General features: G+C 44.0%; 1 protein-coding gene across 1 annotated transcript in view; it reads right to left on the reverse strand.

The window, feature by feature from the left end:
* Positions 1-2,176: 2,176 nt before the first annotated feature.
* Positions 2,177-21,520, reverse strand: part of Maml1 (mastermind like transcriptional coactivator 1) — a 40,665-nt gene continuing 21,321 nt past the window's right edge. Inside the window, exons 2-5 of the mRNA XM_076856545.2 lie at positions 11,198-12,613; positions 9,242-9,478; positions 7,223-7,319; positions 2,177-5,583 (exon numbers count right to left, since the gene is read on the reverse strand). Coding sequence (XP_076712660.1) covers positions 4,604-5,583; positions 7,223-7,319; positions 9,242-9,478; positions 11,198-12,613 — 2,730 coding nt within the window. The 3' untranslated portion in view covers positions 2,177-4,603. The remainder of the gene's footprint in view (positions 5,584-7,222; positions 7,320-9,241; positions 9,479-11,197; positions 12,614-21,520) is intronic.

A 21,520-nucleotide genomic window follows, 5' to 3' on the forward strand; every position in this document is an offset into this window, starting at 1 on the left:
TAGTAAGTCTTGCAGGGGCTGGCAGAAGTTCTGGAATGGCACAGGCTTGCACTGAGGTTCACTGAACCCCAAAGGCACTTGGTGGAGGCAAGAGCTGCTCCTGGATTGGAAGTAAAAAAACCTCTTTGCTTTTTAAATTCAACATGTGGGGTGGGCACCTAATTTCACTTCTGGGCATTCCACCCCCTTGTGTTGACAGTGCTTCTCTTCCTTTGGGGGAAATTCCTTCTTCCCTCTGAGCTTTGGCTGGAGGGATCCTTTCCAGCATTTGTACCTCAGTTAAATGTAATCTTCTTAAGAGACCTGCCCTGACTGCCTCCCATCGCTCTTATCACCCTGCTTTGATTCCTTTTACACCTCTCTGGAATGTTTTGGGGTTGTTGTTGTTTTGTACTGGGGATTTGAGTCCAGGAGTGCTATGCCACTAAGCTATACCTCTAGCCCTTTTTGAAATATGGTCTCACTAAGTCACCAATGCTAGCCTTGAACTTTCAATCCTTTTGCCTAAGCCTCCTGAGTCACTGGGACAATAGTTGTGCATCACCACGCCCAGCTTCTGGAATGATCTTGATGGCTTGTGTGTGAAGTCTCCACTGGAGACTGCAAGGTCTGTGGAGCAAGGACCTTGACCTCCTGGATTGCTGCTATCCTCGTTACATTTCCTGTCCCTGGCAGAATGCTTTGCCACAGCAGGTGCTCCCTAACAGCTGCTGGGCAAACTGCCCTTTATGGAGCCCTCCTCCACCACCCTAAGCCTGGCTAGCAACCTGTGAGATACTGGGTGGTGGCAGAGTTGCAGAGACCTGAAACCACCTGGTCCTTGCCACTCCTGAGGTCCGACTGGTCAACACCTCCTTGACTCTGAAGTTATGCCTAACTTCTGACATGGCTGCAAAGAAGGAATTTTTAGAGCTTTTAGTCACATTTCTTTTCAATTGGCTCACAACAGCCCCACCAAAACCATTATCTAAGTTACTATGTTCAAAACCTTCATATTTAAAATAACTGCATTTGGGCTGGGGATATAGCTCAGTTGCTAGAGTATTTGCCTTGCATGCACAAGGCCCTGGGTTCAATCCCCAGGAGCACAAACAAGAAAAACCCTGCATTCTATCTAGATGTAAGATCATCCTATCTCACAATTTATTTAACCAATCCACTATGGCAGCTGTGTAGATTATCCTACTTCTCTGCATTTATGAATAGTATTACTATGAACACCACTGTTATAAGCTTTTTTAGAAAGGTTACAGAGGATGGCTTCTTAGAATTGGAATTGTGGGGCTAGAGAGATGGCATGAATATTTTAAGGAGCTTGATGACATTTTTTGCAAAACTTCCCATAGCAGATATTCCAGTAACTTGCTTCACCATGCAGTGGCCAGCACTGGGTAATTATTCATCTGTGTTCACCTGCCAAGCAGGATTGGTGCACACTAATTCTGGTTTGAGTTGGTTCCACAGATGTTGTGCATTCTTAGCCAAGACTTTATCGTCAGTCTTAAGGTTGTTTTTCTTTTTCCTTTATTGTCCCTTACATGGCAAGGCCATAAACATGGTTTTGTGTTTGTCATGCATGTTTCCTCCCTTTCTACTAGTGTAATCTAGCTTTTAGGGATACTTTTTCACCCCACCTCCCTGCTTTTCTCTGTGCTTTCAGGAATGCCGGCTGCTTCCAGCTTCCAGTTCCTGGTGAGCAAAGTGGGGAAGAGTGGCCGCCATTCACCCCTGAGAACCAGACACACGTGAGCACACTGTTCTCACGATGAAAAAGAGAAACCAAACCCTACCTGAAGAGGGACTAAGAAGGACCTGGGGAAGAAAATCTTTGAGGGTACATACCTAAGTTTTAAATAAAACATCAGACCACTAAGGACCTAAAATATTCTGAGTTATCTATTCCACCTTCCCTCACACGAGACACGGGACGAGCCTGAGAGGGGAGTGACCTTGGCTTTTCTAGTGATGTTAGCTCCAGTATCCATCATCATATAACAGAAGTTACTCTGAGGCTTCAACATACCAACCCCTGTAACAATGTGCAATAAGAAAGCTAAGTTGAATCACAAAAAGAAGTCAACGAAGAATTTCTTGCTGGCTTGCCCGACAGTAAATCAAATACACAGGCAGTTTCCATACTAGCAAAATACTTTTATTATTTTTATAGTGATAAAACAAGGAAAGTAAAGGTTTCTTTTTGGTGTATACCAGAGTTAAGGGAAGTAGAATAATAGGGAATTAACAGGATTTTTATGTACTTCTGATGACCATAAAAAGTTAACAATACCAACTGTTTGCCATAAAACTTATCATAGCTCCCCCAAAACACATATATAAAGGATCATAGTTTTAAAATCTATAAAAGTAAAAAATATACAGTCGGAAGCTCTAACGCTTATTCCATCTTCAATATAAAATTGTAAACATTTATTTACACAAAGCACATGTGTATAATGAAAGTCCGAGCACCCTTTTCTTCTGAGTCGTGGCTCTGGGAAGATGGGGATGTGCTCGGAAGCAGAGTCATCTCCTCCCCTGACTCCCCAAAGCCAGATTCATAAATAAAGCCATGGGCAGCTCCCAGGGGAACCCCAAGAATCACATTTTATTGCTATGACACTGCAGCAAGTGAGAAGCCCACTGTCTGTGGAGCCGGCTGAGTCTAAGGCAGAGTGCAGGGGCCGGCAAGTGCTTGGGGCACAGAGGCAGAAGGCGGGCAGCAGCTGGGGGAGACCAGGAGAGGAACAAGGATCCAAAACCAGCCTTCAGCCCTGTTTTTGGTAGAAAACCCACTGAAGTCACCCTCTTCCCCTTCAGATTGGGGAACTTGCTCAGAGGGTGGAGTCTTCACTGGCTTTATGATTCATCCCCTTAAGAGCTAAATTGAGTATCTGGGGAAGGCTGGGCGAATGGTTAAAGGGGAAATGGCCCACACACCACTGGTGGTGGCAAATGGCTATCAGAAACGAGGATCTGAGGGTCCAAGTACCCCCAGTGAAAAAGGCACTGCTGGTGCAAACTAATTACCAACCTGTGTACAACCCTTTCATCCTTCCAAAGTGATCCAGTCTGATCACAGGAGTATTCTCCTTGGCTCATATCTTCACATGATACTCCATTAATGATCTATTTTGAGACTCTAGGGAAACAGAGAGGGGGTTGTGGTTTCTCCACAGACCACTGCATATGCCACTCTTTTCAGTGGACTCTTTTCCCTCCACCACCCTGTGTAAAGAGTTTTGCACTGCGCTCACCATCTTGCTTTCAATATGAAGAAGTGCTCTTTCTTGTTTTCCACAAACAGCCCACACACCATATTCCATTCTGTGGGCTCTCAGCTCAGTCAAGTCCATTAACTAATAGACCTTTAAAGAGAATCCACTTAAATCTTTAGAGGATGTGTTAGTGTTATAAAGCAATCTTTAAAAGTGCAAGTCATCTGATGTGGGAGTGGCAGAAGTCAGCTAAGTAGAATCCCTTCCCCTGGGCTGGCCTGCAGCCTCCTTCCCCAAACCTTTATAGTGCTAGGGGTTCCCCAAGGACTTTTAATGACTCTTTCCCCCCTGCAATGTAGTAAATCACTGTTCCTATTATGGCTGGAGAGAGGAAGAAGGGGAAGCAGAAAGAAAGGTCATGGGAAAAGAAGATGGGGTAGAAAAAAGACATCTGCACACAACTGAACAATGATTATGCTCCACCATGTTAGTACAAATTGCCAGAGAAGCTGCAAAAGGTGGAGAGTCGTTAACACATGGGGATACTAGATCTCCGAATCTCCACCTTCAGCATTTAGCCTGGGGTCCTGGTGCCAGGATATGGAAGGAACTCCTTCCTGGGAGATTGGGGTACTCAAGAGTGACAACAAGGAAGAACAGCACTAGGAGGAGCTGCTGGGAAGACCCTCTGTGGGTAATCAGATCTGCTACCTCATGGCCTCCTGTTCCTTTTTGGCATGTGCAGTCATAGCCTGCGTTTACAGAAATAATTTTCTAGCTTCTCCCCTGAAAGCTGACAAAGAGCAGGAATAAAAACAGGCTCTTAATCAAAAGGAACCCTAGGTTTCCAACGCCTGCTTAATCAATTTAAATCATCACCTATCTAATCTGCTTAAAACCCTTAAAAAATTAAAAAAAAAATCTTTTCTATGCTACAAATTGCAAATAATTCTGCTATTTGAAGTTTCAACAACGACAACAACAACAATAACAAAAAACTGCCTCAGCATTGAGGCAAGTGGAGAAATCTTGGGAGTCAACATGATGGCACAGATTTTTATAAGCCTGACATTATGGGGCTTCACTGTTGCTACTGTTGTTTTTTTTTTTTGGTCATTTGAATAGGAAACCACCTTTAGAATCCTATCCTGCTGTCCCAACACCCAGCAGTCATGCCAGCAAAAGAGCGGGGGTCAGCCCAAAGGACTGCGACTACTGGCCTGGGAGCCCCAAATATCCTGAGCAGGGCTGGCCTCGGCCACAGCTTAGGCTCTGCCTTGCAGGGTTCCCTGGGCCATGGGCTTTTGGTCCAAAGTAGTTGCTCTTTCTTGCATCTGAGAACAAAAATATAGGATGTGTGAACACTAAAAACACCATATATTCCTCCATTAATGTGACCCTAGAAGGTCATCCAAATCATTCATCCACTCCTCAGAAGTCCTGTTTTTCAGCAGGGAGTCGATCAGGTCGGTGTGTCCAGCTACACTGGATAGCCCACTGCTGCTTGGCTGCCCACTGTAGGCAAAGGGCAGCTCCTGGCCCACGGTCCGTCCAGGGTAGGCCTGGGTGCAGTGCAGTCCCGCCCGGCTGCTCATCTGTGAGGCAGGGCTTTGGCTGAAGGCCCCTAGCTCAGGCCCTGCAGGGTTCAGGCTGGGCAAGCCCTGCTGTGGGGCCGCCTGGGGGGGTGCAGGGGCTGGGGCGTTGGTCCTTTGCTGTGTGCTCACTGGGGGCAGCATGGACCCTGCTGCAGCTGCTGAGCTCATGGGGGCCATGGGTCTGCTGGGCATTGCCTGGGAGAACTGTGGACTGGACATTTTCAGGTGGGCCTGTTGCATGTGGAAACTGGAGGCTGCAGTGAAGGGACTTACATTGCTGTTCCCTGGAGTCTGGCTGTTCAGGTTCGGCATTCCCTGATGTTGCCAGGAGGCATTTTGGCCTCCTATGGATGCTGACACCCTTGGGACTTGTGGCTTAGTTAAACCAGAGGTCAGGGTCCCCTTATTGTGTTGCTGGGAGAGACTGGAGCTCCCCAGGGAGTTCTGTCCATAAGCAGCTGAAACTGAGGTGTTCTGGCCCACGCTGGTCTGCCTTGGAATGTGGGCATGTCCATTGGTGGCCTGTGGCGGGGGCTGGGCAACCATCTGGGTTATGCCAGAGGCCATACCATAGAGACTGCTCTGAGTCATGCTCTGAGAGCCCGTGAACTGGGCCACACCCCGGTCCTGCTGGCCTGAGTTTGAGGGGAGAGAAGAAACTGAAGCATGTCCAGGGCCCATTGGCATTAGATTCCCAGGCTGAGGGAACACTCGAGGACAGCTGGAGTTGGATGAACCCAAGTTGTTCATGCCAGGCACAGTAGCAGAGGATCCTATAAAACAGAAGATTCTATCAATCAAATCAGCATTTCTTTTTCTTTTTTTTGGTAAAGTAAACATTTCTTGACTGCCACTGTGAAGACAACTCTAAGACCCAAGTTGTAGCCATTCAGAGGCATGAAAGACAATGTCCTAATACCAGATCCGTTGAGCACAGTACACTGCCAAGAAGAGAATCCTGGGGGAGTCTTCAGAAAGAAGGTGACAAATACCCTGGGCTTCAGAAGTGTAGAAGTTTAGCAAATTAACAGCTTAGAGGAGAAGAACATTCCAGGCAGAGAAAAGAATGTGTACAGGCCAGAGTTATGAAAGGCAGTATAGGGACATTAAGAGGCTGGCTGTGGCTGCAGCAAGGGGACAGTATCTAGTTAGTTAGCAATAAGACAGAAGAGCTAGTCCAGATCAGACTGAAAAAGCTGAGGATGGCCTGTGAAGAGCAGGCCAAACAGGAGTTGGTCTGAGACTGTGCTTTAGTTCCGCTGGAGAAATAAATGTTCAGGTCACTTTGCTGAGGTAGTGGTAATACCGGGAGGGCTTGGTAAAGTCATTTCATCAGACCCCAATGTTTAAGCCATAAAATAACAAGATGGTCAAGAAGGGAAGAGTCTAGCATGAAAACAACTATTTACTGAGCACCTAGTATGTGCTATTCTGACAGGCAGCAGGGAAGGCCCCTGTCCTCAGGGAACTTGCTGTCTAGGGTTTTTAGCCTAGGTAACAGGCACATGGTAACACCATTAACCCACACAGGTTTTTTCTGGATAGGAGGATCATTGTTCAGGGATTGGCCACAACTTAATACTTTCCTTTTCTTCTTTCTGTTAGTACCTAAATAAAAACTGGGCCAAGGAAAAGAAGAGAGCCCATAACAGTCCATAACAATGTGAAATGGGGTGGAGGCAGGAAACGTGGACCAGACCCAGGGTTCTGAGATACCTGCGGACTCCAATCCCATGTTTTCAGTTGGCCCACACATAAAATCTCATCTGGTCTTTTTTTCCAGGACACATGGATATAGTCATTTTCTCTGGCACACTTTATAGTGAGGGTCATTGACTAAGGAAAGAGGTTTCCAAGATATTGCAATAAAAGTTAGGAAAGCAGAAATAGATCAACTCTTACGGTCACCTGAAACCTCTATGCACTTCTGGAGTGACAGCCCAAGCAAGTTACCCAATACATCTTAGGACAACTGCTGAAACCTCAGTATGTTTCCTACCCTTTTCTGGCTAACTCATGAAGCTGTTTTTGACACCAAAGTGAGCAAATAGGGAGAGAAAAGAAGCAAAACGCTATAGAAGTACATTAAGTCTCTCCTTATCTAGAAAACAAGAAAGGGTTATTTTTTTGAAGAGACACCTAAAGGAAGAATTATAGAAGCCATTTCCTGTTTGTAAGATGACCTCTGAGTAGACATTATTTTCTTTCAAAGGCATTTCCAGCAATCTGCCTGGTGCTACACAGTGACTAGAGTGACAGGCCCCCTCAACAGACTAAGGCTTCCAGGAGTGAGTAAATCCAGTTCAGGCAGGGAACAGGAAATCAGCACTCAACAACAATCAACAAGGAACTCAGAAGACCTGATTGGTATGCCCAAACCTGTTTCTCTCTGCATCCACTCCACCCCCTTACCTGTGAACTGTCCAACCTGCTGTGGGAAGGTGCTTTGTGTTGGGTCTTGGTACTGGGGGGGTGGACGGGTCAAATGGCGCTGAAATTGCTGCTTCTCCTAGAAATGCCAAGAATGACAAAACAATACACAAGACAAAAACAAAAACAAAAACAAACAGGAGAGTCAGGTCAGAGAAAAGCAGTGTTCAAGACTGTTATTCACAGAGGGGCTCCTGAGGGAATAATGCAGGTGAGCATTATTTGAGCATTAGGGATTGAAATCAGGGGCGTTCCACCACTGAACTATATCTCAAGTCCTTTTTTTAAAATAAGTTTTATTTTTGAAACAGGGTCTCACTCAGTTGCTGAGGCTGTCCTTGAATTTGTGATCCTAATGTCTCAGCCTCCTAAATTGCTGGGATTATAGGTGTATCACTGCGTTCAGAGCATTTGGGGAACTTTTAATAAATAGTATGAAACCAAAGATACAACGAGTAATGAATTAAACAAACAAAAAAAGGCAGGTGTATCAGTTTAGAAAAATGGAGGGTAAGTAAGGGAAATCAAAGCCATAATGAGATACTACTTCATACCACTAGGATCAAAAAAAACCCAGAGAACTAGGTGTGTATGTCAGTGGTAAAGTACTTGCCTAGCATGTGCAAGACCCTGGGTTTGATCTCCAACACTATGGAGGGAAAAAACAGTAAGAAAATAAAAAGCATTGGTGAGGATATAGAGAAATCTGCACCCTCATACACTACTGGTGGGAATGCAAAATGATGGGGCCACTGTGGAAAACAGTCTGGCAATTCCTCAAAAGGTAAACACAGTTACCATATGACTCAGCAATTCCACTAGTATATTCCCAAGATATTTCAAAACATGTGTGGCCGGGCACAGTGGTGCACACCTGTAACCCCAGCAGCTCAGGAAAAATTCAAGGCCAGCCTCACCAACATGGAGGTGCTACACAACACAGTGAGACCCTGTCTTTAAATAAAATACAAAAAAAGGCCTGGGGATGTGGCTCAGTGGTTAAGTGCCTCTCTGGATTTAATCTCCAGTACCAAAACAAAAACCAAAAAACCCAAATCACATGTCTGCACAAAAATTACTAAATCAATGTTAAGAGCAGTGTAATTCATAGTAGTCAACAAGCAGAAACAACCTAAACACTCATGAACAGATGGATGAATAAATAAAATGCAGCACAGCGATACAATGGATTATTCAGCTATAAAGAGGAATGAATGACTAATAAAAGTACCCAGTTGAATCTTGAGAACATCTACACAAAATGCCTAGAATAGGCAAATGTGAAGAGACAGAAAGCAGATTAGACACCGTATAAGGTTGAGGAGATTGGAGAATGAAGAATGTACTCATGGATATAGGTCTTGTTTTTAGGTGAAGAAAATGTTCTTGGACTGTAGTGATGGATGCAAAATTCTGAATACATTAAAAACACTGAATTGTACAGTTTAAATGAGTGAATAATATCTTATATGAACTATACCCCAATAAAGCAATAATTTTTAAAAATGGCAGAATTGGGTCAGTGATCATTCTCAATTAGACTTCATTCCCTCGAGCTAGTTCCTATGTAATTAAAATCATGAGAACTTTGACTTAATAACCCTTAGTGCCTGCACACTGCGCTTGGTGACTAAGCCAGTAAACTGTGCATCCTGATTCTAGAACCTCAAGGACATCTTCACTCCTCTCCCCATGTTCTGGCTGACAATAAACTACATTTACAAAGCTGGGACCCATGGGTCCTGATGAACAAGGGAGCTCGGTGACATGGCAAAATGCACTTTATACTTAAGAGTTCTAGTCATAGATTCTGCCTTCATTCATCCCAAGTGACACAAGGTATCTTCAGACATAGGCCACCTCTGTTGGAGAAATGCCACACACCTAGAAAGTATATTTTAAAGGACAAAGCATTCTAACACCAGGCATGCAAGCAAAACAAGGTAAATCCACAGGTGCAAATAGAGTCTGCTTAATTTTCTTTCTCCTTTCTCTTTTTACCTGTTCTGCCAGAAGGTGCTGCTGCTGCCTCTGCAGAAACTGTTGTTGCTGCAAATGTTTTTGCTGCTGCTCCCTCTTCTGTTGGTCCAAAAGCAATTGATGCTGTTTCATTACAGCTGCCTGCTGCTGGCTGCTGAGATAGCTGCTGTTGTGAGTGTTGGCCACGGACACAGCAGGTGGCTGGGTCCCCACGCTGGCAGCCTGGGCTGGCACAGGGATGCTGGAAGGGTTCTGCTCCTGTCAACACAGATGAAAAGGATAGAGTCAGGGGTGGGTGGGTGGAGTCTTCATGCTCTGATCAGTCCAGATGAGCTCTAGGGAGAACCTCATTCAAGGCTCACTCTCGTAAGTCAAGCCTCTGCTTCCCAGCTGACCTCCTGTAAAACCTTCCAGTGGGATGCAGCAGAGACCAAAACAGATGCTACCTGAGCACTTGACATGTTAACTTGGCTCCCTACGGTTCACCAGTGGCAAAAGTGTGGTTTTACTTAAATTAAGCATATTCAAGCTCTCAAATTTCCAAGTTCCAGTAGGCAGTAAAGACTTATAAATGCTCACTTACCGGAACATGTGCATGAAAAGGGACCCACAATCTGAGGGAGGTTCTGTTCAACAGAAACGTTATATCCCCAGGGTGTGGACCTGGGTTTGGGGCTATCCCTGAACTGCCAGGAATCATATGTCTATCTACTTGCATATAAGCATTTTTCTGGGAAGAAACTGGTTAGTTTTTTGTCAGATACTATGCTCAAAAAATACTGCATTATCAATGGAAACTTTAACAGATTCTCTGTTAATATATAAACCAAAAATAGGAGTCATGTCAAAGGCTACCTTATTATTCCAGATTCATTACTCACATGTAGAAGAATGGGAAAACAGTACAGGGAAAAGGCAAAAAGCAATTATTATTCAAACAAATTAAACTTCTTGAGCTCCTTTGCAGTTCTTATTCGTTTGTGCATATAATCTTCCCAAGATTCTTAGATTCTGATAGTATAATTCCTTCACCCTGTCACCAGAAGCTAAAGGGCTCCTTGAGAGTACTCTGTAAGATACTTACCAGCATGTTGCTCTCCTTTTCTGAAGTTTATATGTAATAGCTATGTACTTTTTGTTTTATTGTTTTGAGATCATATCAATTTATTGTGTATGTATATACTTTTCAGAAATGAAAAGAATATAATGACAATTATTTTTAAACTTCACTTAAGTTTTATGGTCTCTAATCTTTTGAGGATAAGACTAAGCTTCAAACTGAGAAGCAATCTCCAAAGCAGAAATGAACAATACATACAAAATATGAGATTCAAGTGGGAGGGAGTCTCATGTCTTTCTTCATATCTGTTCACAGCCTTGGCCTCCAGAGTTCAAATATAGAAGAAATATATTAAAGGCAAACTTCTTATTTTGAAATTTGGCTTGGGCCTAATGGTCAGGTTATAGATGTCTATTTCCTCTTGAGTTGTGGATTTAAGCACCATCATATGCACACATATCTACATGCATTTCTGTATAACTCAATACCATCTAATAAAAAAATCCAACTTTAAATTAGTGGACATAGGGCAAACAGTAGGCAATATGTCATTGAATCTGACATTCTCCCTATAATGGGTTTATTAGTTATCTATCACTGGATAACAAGCAACTCCAAAACTTATTAACTCATGATTTACCTGGGAAACAATTCAGGCAGGGCATAGATGGGCTCCTCCTGTCTTGTGTGATTAGCTGATGGTTCACAAGAAGGCTGTTTTAGAGGGTGATCTAGCTGTCACTGGGGCACCTTGATTCTATTCCCCTGGAAGTAGAATCTAGTAGATAACACAGGCTCATTTCCCACCTTCAAGGACATCCCTGGGTCCTCCCTATAGCTCTTCCAGAACCTGTACCTGTTCAATTCCTAGTAATACAAAAAAAAAGGGGGGGGGGGGGAAGAAACAGTTCACTTACCTGGCCAGGTTGAACTAGTGAGCGAAAGGGTATATTTCCGGGCTTTGGTTTCATTGTAGTAAACAAGGAGTTCTGCTCATTATTCAGATGAGGCAGCTGCTGAGGAAGATAGGCCATCAAAGCTGGCTTGCTCTGGCCAGACCCAGGACCACCTTGCCCACAGTCCGCTTTGTAATGAGAAAGGGGTTTTGTATTGCCGTAGTCTAGCATTGAACCTTGGTTATTCACTGAGTTCTGATTCAAGTTACCTAGTGGCTGGTGACTCAGCAAGTTCACATGGCCTGATTGGAGGTAAGCACCTCCAGGCCGAGGGGAACTCTTGTTTACACTAGGCATCATGAGCAGTTTGGAGTTGGAGAAGTCTTGCTTGTAGCTGGAAGGGCTGGCAGGTTTCTCCATGACATAAGGGACATCTAAGGGACTGTGGGAAGGTCCCGTCTGCTGCCATGTGGACATCTGACCTGGGGTGGATGCTGGGGTGGCCTGCTGTGGGTTCTGGAGCATTTGCTCACGTTTCTGCTTGGCAGCAATCTGCTGGAGCTGGTGGGCAGAAGACAGTTCTGAGGCCCCTCCTGGGCCCTGGCTAGGCAATACCACACTTGGAAGGGCCCTTTGTGCATTCTGGGCTTGGGCTGATGCCGGCATCAGGTTAGAACTGGGATTGTCTGCCACAGGTTGACCGGAGGTATGAAACAGGGTCTGAGGACCTCCAAGGCTGGGGGAATCTGTGCTAACAGGGGCAGATGATGGCCCCAGAAAGGTCTGTCCTGCAGACCCAGTCCTGACTTGTGGAGAGCCTAACTGTTCTTGCTCAAAGGCTGCTGGAGAGAATTCTGTCTTAATATTAATGTCTTGGGCCAAGGGGGTTTGGGTGGCAGAGGCAGAAGGCTCTGGATCTTTCTTTTCCTCAAAGTCCTCTGTAAACAGGTCCTTCATGTCTTCATCAGGCACTGACCTGTTCAGCTCCTCGATAAGCTCCTTCCACTCCTGCTCGTTAAGGTTAAGGTCAGGCATGAGGTTGCTCTGCGATATAGAACCCCCAGCCCCAGCAATCATGCAGGGCAGGTCATCAACAGGTTCCTGCTTCAGTTCTTTATTCAGGCTCAGAGGAAATGACTCACCAGGGTTGCTGCCTCCATTCAAGTGGAGGCTGGAGTCTGCAAGACACTTTTTGTTGATGGAGTCTAGCCCCAGGGAATGCTTTCCACTGGACTGCAGGGAATCGCCCCCAGTATTGTCAGGTGGACCAAGGGGTGAGGCTGGAGGCAGACCATTGGTAGACACAGCTATGCCCAGAGGGGCCTCCCTACGGGTCTTCTTATGCCCAGGAAAGAGATCTCCATAGCCATTTTGTTGATCACCATTCTGAGGGGAGGCAGCACTGTCAAGATTCCTCTTCACTGTATCATGAAGATGCTGAAAACATTGGAAAAAGAAACTTACTCGATACCTAATAACACGTCCAAGGTTCCCTCTGCTTCCAACAGTGACTTAAACCAGCATCCCTTCAATCCTTTCCTGTGGGTGTGCACCGCCCACTTGTGGGGAACTTCCTGGCCAGTCAGAATTGGATGTCTAGTCCAGCCAGGGGAAAGCAATGCACTAAACCCTGTCTTTTTGCAGGATACAAGCCTGATGTTGCCCACTGCCACCTAGTTTGAGAGTTTGCCCAAGAATAGAGCTAAAGAAAAAAGAGCCAGTGGACACATCTACATTCTTGAGGACACCACTGGAGCCTTGAATCTTATCATACCTGAGACCAGTCATCCTCCTGGGTTTTGTACTTACATGAACCAATAAATTTCTTCTTGTGTTTAAGCTGGTTTAATTTGGATTCTGTTACTTTCAGTAGAGGAAGCCCTGGCCAGTGCTCTGGTCAAGGTGTGTGCTGTCCTCAAGTACCCTGCTTCTACTAGGTTGCATAGGCCTGGTTCTTCTTCTTCTTCTTCTTCTTTTTTTTTTTTTTTAATTAGTATATATTAACTATATAGAATAATAAGTTTCATTGTGGCATACTGTACATACATATAACATCTCTGATCATTTCTATCTCCCCATTCCCCCTCTCTCCCCTCCCTTCCTCTTCTCTAATATTCACAGTTGCTTTCTTTCTTTCTTTCTTTCCCTCTCTCTCTTTCTCTCCCTACCCCCCCTCTCCATCTCTCCCTCCCTCCCTCTCTCTCTCTCTCTCTTTCTTTCTTTAGTGTGCAGTACTGGGGATTGACTGAGTTATATCTTCAGCTCCTTTATAATTTTGTTTTAAGACAGGGTCTTGCTAAGTTTCCCAGGCCGGCTTTGGATTTGTCATCTCTGTCAGCCTCCTGAGTAGCTGAGATTACAGATATATGCCATCATGCCCAAAGCTTACCTGTCTTAATACCCTTCCTGGGTCTATCCCCTTTCTCCCCACTGAATTGCTCCTTTATATGTCATATAGGATTATGACCTTAAGATTCCATCCACTCTCTTCCCCATCAACTCCTAAGCATCTTCTAATCCCTTGCTCCCAATCACCACCCTTACAAACCTCGTCACTTCTTACTAAGACCCTTAACAGGAACACTATCATGTCTTCTCTGGCACCATTACTTTCTGCTTCCCCATTTTCTCCTCAACTAGATTCGTTCAACTAACCTTATTATGGTCTACTTGTGCCAGGGACAAGGCGCTGTGGGGAATTCAAAGACAAATACTCTACTCTTCATGAGCTTCCAGTCTTCTAGGTCACAGGACATACACAGATATGACTACAGAATAAGACCAATAAGCAGCGAGGCACAGTAGTGCATGCCTGTAATCCCAACTACTCAGGAGTCTGAGGCAGTAGGAAGATTGCAAGTTTGAGGCCAGCCTGGGCAATTTAGCAAGACCCTATCTCAAAGTAGGGGGTGGGAAAGGGCTGGGGAGGTAGCTCAGTGGTGAAGTAAAAACAAGGCACTATAGCAATAAGTAGCTGAGAGTTCAGGGGCAGGAATTACATGAAAAGAACATGGCAGTGGGGTGGGAAGGAGAAAGGGTGGTTACTTCCCTAGACTCATCTTTAGCCATCAGGACAGACTTCTCACAAGGCCCAGGAGGTGCCTGTTCTCAGTCTCTAAAACTGTGCTGCTCCCTTCCTAGTTTAGTTTTATTATGTTTTGTTCTTCACCCTTCACCCCTAAAGTTATCCTTTCTCTCACTAACCTTAAGCATGTATGGTATATTGTTAAAAATGGCCCTCGCCAGGCATGATGGTACATGCCTCAGGAGGTTGCTGAGGCAGGAGAATCATAAGTTCAAGGCCAGCCTCAACAACTTAGTGAGACCCTGTCTCAAAATAAAAAAAATTTATGAAGGGCTGGGAATATAGCTCAGAGGCAGAATGCTTATGGGCTCAATCCTCAGTACCACCCACATAAAGGTCCCAAATAATACCCTTAACTATTATCTCTAAACAAATTCCAAGAAGTCAGGGGTAGCATGTAGTACTTCCTCTGTTAAATTCAGTTGCAGAGAAGGGCCACACTGCCATCTCACTGGCTGTAAAAGCTAATCCTATTCCTGGGTATCCTGCCTGGGGTAACTCTGAGGGCACTAGCTCTCAGCAGCAGACCATGTGCTGGACCCCACAAAGGATAATTTTCTCAACCTCAGTTCAAGTCTAATGCTCCTATTCCTTTTTTCTTTTTTAAACCATATTAAGGTTTCATATTTTTTAAATGTTAAAGTTGACCGCACAAAACTGTGTAAATCCCAGCTGAGCATCTCTCTATCCATATATGGGTACCTGAATTAGCCTGGAAAAAAAACTTAGGAATGCCTCACAAATGAAACTGTAGGGCAGAGGTAAGCAACGCAATTCTAGGACCCAATTTAGAACAGGGCTTCTGTAACCCAAGGATGTTTGGCTGCTTTACTTTTATGCAGGTTCTTCTGCTTCCACTGCCACCTAGGGGTGAGTGAAGGCTTCTAAAATGGGTGCTTTATAAAATACACTGTTTGAAAATTTCTTTTGAAAAGGTATATTCATCCTCATTTAACTGGTCAAAAGAAATAAACATGAGTTGCTAATATTTCTTTTATTTCTATGTTTTCTGTTATTTTCTTTTGTTCCACAGAGGTCTAGGATGGTCTGTAAACCCTAGAGTTTAGTATTTCATCTTCCTAAGGGAAAAGATGGAAAGCTAAGGGGGTCAAGGCATTTGATGAGTCAGCTGGCTGTCCCAGATTAGAAACAGAATCCCTCTTTGCCCTAACAATTATAAAAGCTGCCACTCCCTCTTTCAAGAGCCGCGTGCAAACAGCTGCAGACAAGTTCCAAAGGAACAACTCAATTTTGCAATACCCACTGCTTTTAGCCAAAGGAAACACTGGGCAGTTTTCTCAACTACTCACAAAATTTAACTGGAATGATGTAGGCGGGAATGGGAAGTGTGGAATGTGGTGGCCCTGGCAGATTTTTAAGACTTGGGCATTTGCAGGAGTGTTGGATACATGCAGGGCATTGTAGAGAAAGCAAAGATGAGTAAGCCTTAGAGCCTAATCTTCAGGCATTTACAATAGACTTGGGAAAACAGCCTAAACAGTTTAAAAGCTATGTAAAAGAGAGTAGATGTTATAAAGCAATACAAATCTGGCTGCCCCCTATATGCTCAGAGTAAGTGGACTTTTGGGTGCTTGGCTCAGAAGCTCCTGTTCTAACTACAGAATGGTTTCAGTGGCATACAGGATTTCAGAAGGATCTAGTTCTGGGAAATGATGCCAGAAGCTTATGATCTGCTGAAGAACAGTGCATACTCACAGATGGCTATCAAGGAACAACCCCACAGGCCCAATTCCCACCCTATTCTGGGCCAGCTCTCTCATGGGGAGGCCTCAACCCTTTAGGTGCCACCTGCCATCTTCTTTTTTTGCGAGAGGGGCTGTGGTATATCAGTGCTGCTCTGAATCAAGCTGAAGCAAGCCACATCTTGTGGACAACAAATCAGCATCCCCCCACCCATTAGCCTTACAGTAGACAGTAAGGACCTTCCTCTAGTCTCCACTTCCTCCTTCAACCATCACCGCTGCTCTCCCAGTGTGCTTTGTGGTCAAACTCACTACAAAATGACACCTACTTGCTTCCACTCTGAGTTAACAGATGGACTGCTAAAGACAGGAGTGGTTTTCTCGTATTGGTGTTCCTTACCCATTGGCAGCCAGATGGGGAGGCCATGGTGAGGCACTTCCTGCTCCCCACCCTCCCCCAGCACTGGGAATTCCTTTTTTTTCTCCTCTAACTTCTCCTCCTGTCACCCTCCTTTCAGTCAGATACCCCCAGTCTCACTCCTTGGCCAGCATCTCAGTCCTCTGAGGTTATGTGGTTTCTATCCCTCATAGTTTGGGAATGGATTGGATGTGGGAAAGAAGAAAGGATGGAGTTAGGATTGCCATCTCCATGTGGGGGTGATGGTCTGCTACTTAATGATTTGACTCATTTGCTTCAATCTTTAAAGTTCTCTTTCCTCACATTTCTCTCCCACCCTCTCTTGCCTTCTACTCCTGGGGTTGTTTCCTCTGTCTCCCTTGAAAAGTCTCCCCCTTTCTTGCTCTTCAATTAACTGGAGTCCTCTCCCCTGTTCCTTCCACACACTCTCCCATGTCCTCATGTGCCTAGGACTGCAGATCATACTCAGAACAGGCCTAACTACCCCGGGATCAAATGCTGCACCAGCCAGCCCCGGCTCCTCCAACCTCCTTTCCCATCTCCCAATCTGCACCATGCTGTCACACACCAGTCTTACAGCTGCTCAAATGTGCCCCCTCATTCCTGCTGCAGGGCCCCTGTACTTGTTCTTCTCTTTGCCAGAATATTTCTTCCCTCTGATCTTTAAAAGGATGACTCATCTGTAATTCAGGTCATTTATCTCCTCAGTCATTCCTTGATCACCTGCTCCTCCCCACAATCACGCTCTTTCCTACTTCCTGGTTGACTTCCCCAATGGGGCACTCATCTGAATGGGCCTACCCCTCCCGAGAATGATGAGCAAAGACCCCAGGCCTAAAAAAGGGATTGGTGTCTGAACACCAATCAATAAGCATTGGTGTCTGAACGTAATGTCTCTGGCCTGGAACTTCTGCAGAGCTCTTAATTCCCGTCTGTCCACCTACTTAACCAGCATGCCTCTACTTGGGCGTTCACTGACAACTCAGGTGAAATCTGTCCAAAGCTGATTTCAGCTTCTCCAGTCCTATTTTCCTTTCCCTGCTCTCACAGAGAATGTCAGTACTAGCCATTTAGTCACATAAACCAAAAAAGCAGAGAGCAGCCCTTGACTTCTCCTTCTTCATTACTCCCATCCAATCAGTCCCAGGTTCTTGGCCTTTTTTCTCTTCTTTTCTTTCTTGTTTCTTTTTTTCTTTCAGTATTAAGGATCAAACCCAGTGCCTTGCAAATACTAGGCAATCACTCTACCTCTTAGACTTTCTTGACCCCACTACTTGTCTCCATTCACTGACACTAGTTTCTCTTGCTTGAATTATTTTAACTGCATCTAAGGTCTTCTCATAGTCCCCACCCCCATCTGTTTTGCACACCATGATCAGAGTGATGGTGCTAAAGGCAAATCTGATCTCATCATCTTTCAGTGGCTCCTGGCTGTCCTTGGGTTGTCACAGACTGGAGCTTGGCTCTGATGTCTTTTAGTACCATCTCTCCAACCACAACCAGGCTGCACTAACAGGCTGTCCAGGACTCCTCAGAAGTATAGGTTAAAACACATAAAATCAGAACTTTTTAAAGTTGATATTGGCAAGTTCAGTCTAATACCATACTTGCTTTTGCTTTGCCCATGAGTTCTACCAGTACCCTGTATGTATGGTATACTGAGAGGCCCCTCAGGAGTCCTGACTTGTTTCTGTAGGGGCATGTCATTACTTACCCAGTATGCCTTGCTGACCACTCACTCCCACTTATTTATTATGATTCATTTCCAGTTAATTATTATTATAACTCATTACTTCCATTTAATTCAGAATCTCAATCTTTAAAATAACCCTAGAGGATGAGAACCATTATTCCTGTTTTCTAGCCAAGGAAACTCAGAAAATTACATGCGGTTTGTACATTCAGCTGTGAATACGAATCCCCTGTGACTCTTGGGGATCTGCTGCAGATCCCCGAGTCCAATCACCTATAACAAAATGAGAACTGGATCCCAATTAATCCCACACATGTGACACTGAGAAAGAAGCTTGCCTCGGAAACACCAACATCCAGAGTGACGTGACTCAGAGTTTCAAACTGTACAAACAAGGAGTATCCTACTATAGTGCTAAGCATGAAGAATACCATCAAGAGTCACTACCAGAAAAACAGGTTGTGCTATGATGAAATCCCACATTCCAGGGCCACAATGATTCTTTAGAAGATATTAAAAGGAAAAAACAAACAAACAAAAAACCAGAGAGCCACCTATAGCCAGCTACTAAAAATTCTACTTTTACAATATTATTTGTGTTAATATTTGGAACAGTCACTGAGTTAGAATGCAAATAACCTATGGGGAGTACTAAAGATCTCTGTAGCACACACTCCTGTCACTGAATCTACTCATCACAGATATATAGAAGACAATGAGGTCTGGATTGAGGCATTTTCCAGAAAACTTTACGATTTGGTTTCTGAACATTTTCATTATCACTTAAAAAAAAGCAAGTTTATAATGGAGATTAAATACAGAGCTGCTTTACCACTGAGCTATATCCCCAGTCCTTTTTTAAAAATTGTTTTATTTTGAAGCAGGGTTTAAGGCATTGCTAAATTGCTGAGGTTGGCCTTTATCTTCCTGTCTCCTCTAGAGTCACTGGGATTACAGGTATGCACCACCACACCTGGCTTAAAAAAAATACTTTTGATTTTGAAACAATTCCGAGTTAACAAGAAATTGCAAAGATGACACAAAGAGATCCTATGTATCCTTCTTAGTTTTCCTCAATGTTTATATTTCACATAATTAGAGACTGGCCTTGAACTTTCAATCCTTCTGCCTTGACTTCCCCAGAAACTGAGATTACGGAACACTGCACTGGGCATGTTACCTTTTTTGGCGGGGTACCGGTGATTTAACTCAGGGGCATTCAACCATTGAGTCACATCCCCAGGCCTATTTTGTATCTTTAGAGACAGTTTTAGGTTAAATGCATTGGAAAGGTCAGAAAGGTACCACTGAACATGTTCACTGGATTTGGCAATTAAGAGGTCACTGATAATGCTGCACGGACAGTTTCAGAAGAGTTATAGAGTAAAACCCTTGACTTGAGAAATAACTGGAAGGTGAGTAAATAGAGACTGTGTGCTTTGTTATTTTCTAAGTTATTTTATTTTAACATGTATTTTTTAGTTATAGTTGGACATAATACCTTTATTTCACTTAATCATTTTTATGTGGTGCTTAGGATTGAAACCAGGGTCTCACATGTTGAGGCGAGGCTCTACCACTGAGCCACAACCCCAGCCCTCTACATTTATTTTTAAAAAGAGATAAAGTGCTGGGTATGGTGGCACATGCCTGTAATCCCATTGACTCAGGAGCCTAAGGCAAGAGGATTGCAAGTTCAAGGTCAGCCTGGGCAACTTTTTTTTTTTTTTTAATATTTATTTATTTAGTTTTAGGTGGACACAATATCTTCATTTTATTTTTATGTGGTGCTGAGGATCATTCACGCATGCTAGGCAAGTGCTCTACCTCTGAGGCATAACCATAGCCCCAGCCTGGGCAACTTAGTGAGACCCTGTCTCAAAATAAAAAATAAAAAGGCCTAGGGATGTAGCTCAGTACTAGAGAGCCTCTGGGTTCAATCCCCAGTACAGCAGGGAAAGGAAAAAAGAAAAGTAATAGAGTAGATTAGTGGTTGTCAAGGGCATGAAGGGAAGCGAGAAGATTGACAGGTGACAGCCAAGAGATGCAGGATTTCTTTCTAAAGCGATGAAAATATTCTATAATTGACTGCATTTATGGTTATAAAACTCTGTGAATGTACTAAAAACCACTGAATTGTATACTTTAAGTGGTAAATTGTATGACATATGAATGGTATCTCAATAAAGTCATTAATTAAAATATGAGGGGGACAGATTGGTTGGTAGTCAAATAGGGTCAAATGAGAGATATTTTAGAATATCAGACTTGTGCTCACTTGATAACAGCAGATAATTACCGTTGATTCTATTATACCCCTCTAAAACCCTCTGGAATTCATTCTATGAATGGAATCAGGCTCCTTCTTCCATTAAAAGATGTATCATAACCACCACTGAAAGTGGAACATACCATGATTTTCCCACCTTAAGTCCCAATTTGGACTTACTTAATTGAAGGACTCTGCACATAAGACCACACCCCTCCTGTCCAAAGCCAAACTCTCCAACTGGGTTCACCAGGCCATCCCCACTCAGGCTCTTCCACTTCTTGTTTATTCAATCAGCATTCTTTCCTCTGTTCTCTGTTTGCCTCCCTCTTTATTATTTGTTTGTTTGTTTTCTGTAGGCATGGACAGATGCTCATAACGCCTTCCATCTTTTGACCTCATCCTACTTTATGTGCCATTTTGTATAGAGTTTAGAGAGCAGCTACAGCTGGATGTGGTGGTGCACACAGGAGATCACTTGAGCCCAAGTATTAGAGGGTGGTCTAATCAACATAAGGAGCTCATCAAAAAATGGATGGTGAGACAACTGAGTCCTGGTTTGGATGCTTAACTACTGTGTGCTCACAGGCAAATTACTTAACCTCTTGAGAAGGTTTGGTTCCACCCCCGAAAAGACAAAGAGGGGTGGGTACTAGCCACTTCAGGGAATGGTTACCACTTATTGAGCCCCTGGGTAACATTCTTACTGTCCAGCTCCTCTTCCTTCCCTTTTAGAGCTTTATAAAGACAGACAGGTCTTTACTTTGTTCATATTCACCAGATGACCACCTATTTTTTTTTTTTTTTAAACTGGGACTGAACCCAGGGGTGCTTTACCATGGAACTATATCCCCAATCCTTTTTATTTTTTAAGAAAAGTTCTCACCAAGTTGCCAAGGCTGGCCTCAAACTTGTGGTCCTCCTGCCTCAACCTCCCAAGTTTCCGGGATTACACATGCCCAGCAACCACCTGGTTCTTAAAACTAAGGAACACTTTTCAGACTGTAATCCTTGACCTCTCAGATGATCACTCCTCTCTCTTCACTTAATGTCCACATGAACACTCTCTGTGGACTTATTCCTGACTCCAAGGCCACTATTTGCAGGCAGTCCCTTTTCTTTTTCCTTTAAAAAATTATTATTTTATTTTTAAAATTTTATTCGGCAGACTGCCTC

This window comes from Callospermophilus lateralis, chromosome 5, assembly GCF_048772815.1.
Source record: "Callospermophilus lateralis isolate mCalLat2 chromosome 5, mCalLat2.hap1, whole genome shotgun sequence".
Classification (NCBI taxonomy): domain Eukaryota; kingdom Metazoa; phylum Chordata; class Mammalia; order Rodentia; family Sciuridae; genus Callospermophilus; species Callospermophilus lateralis.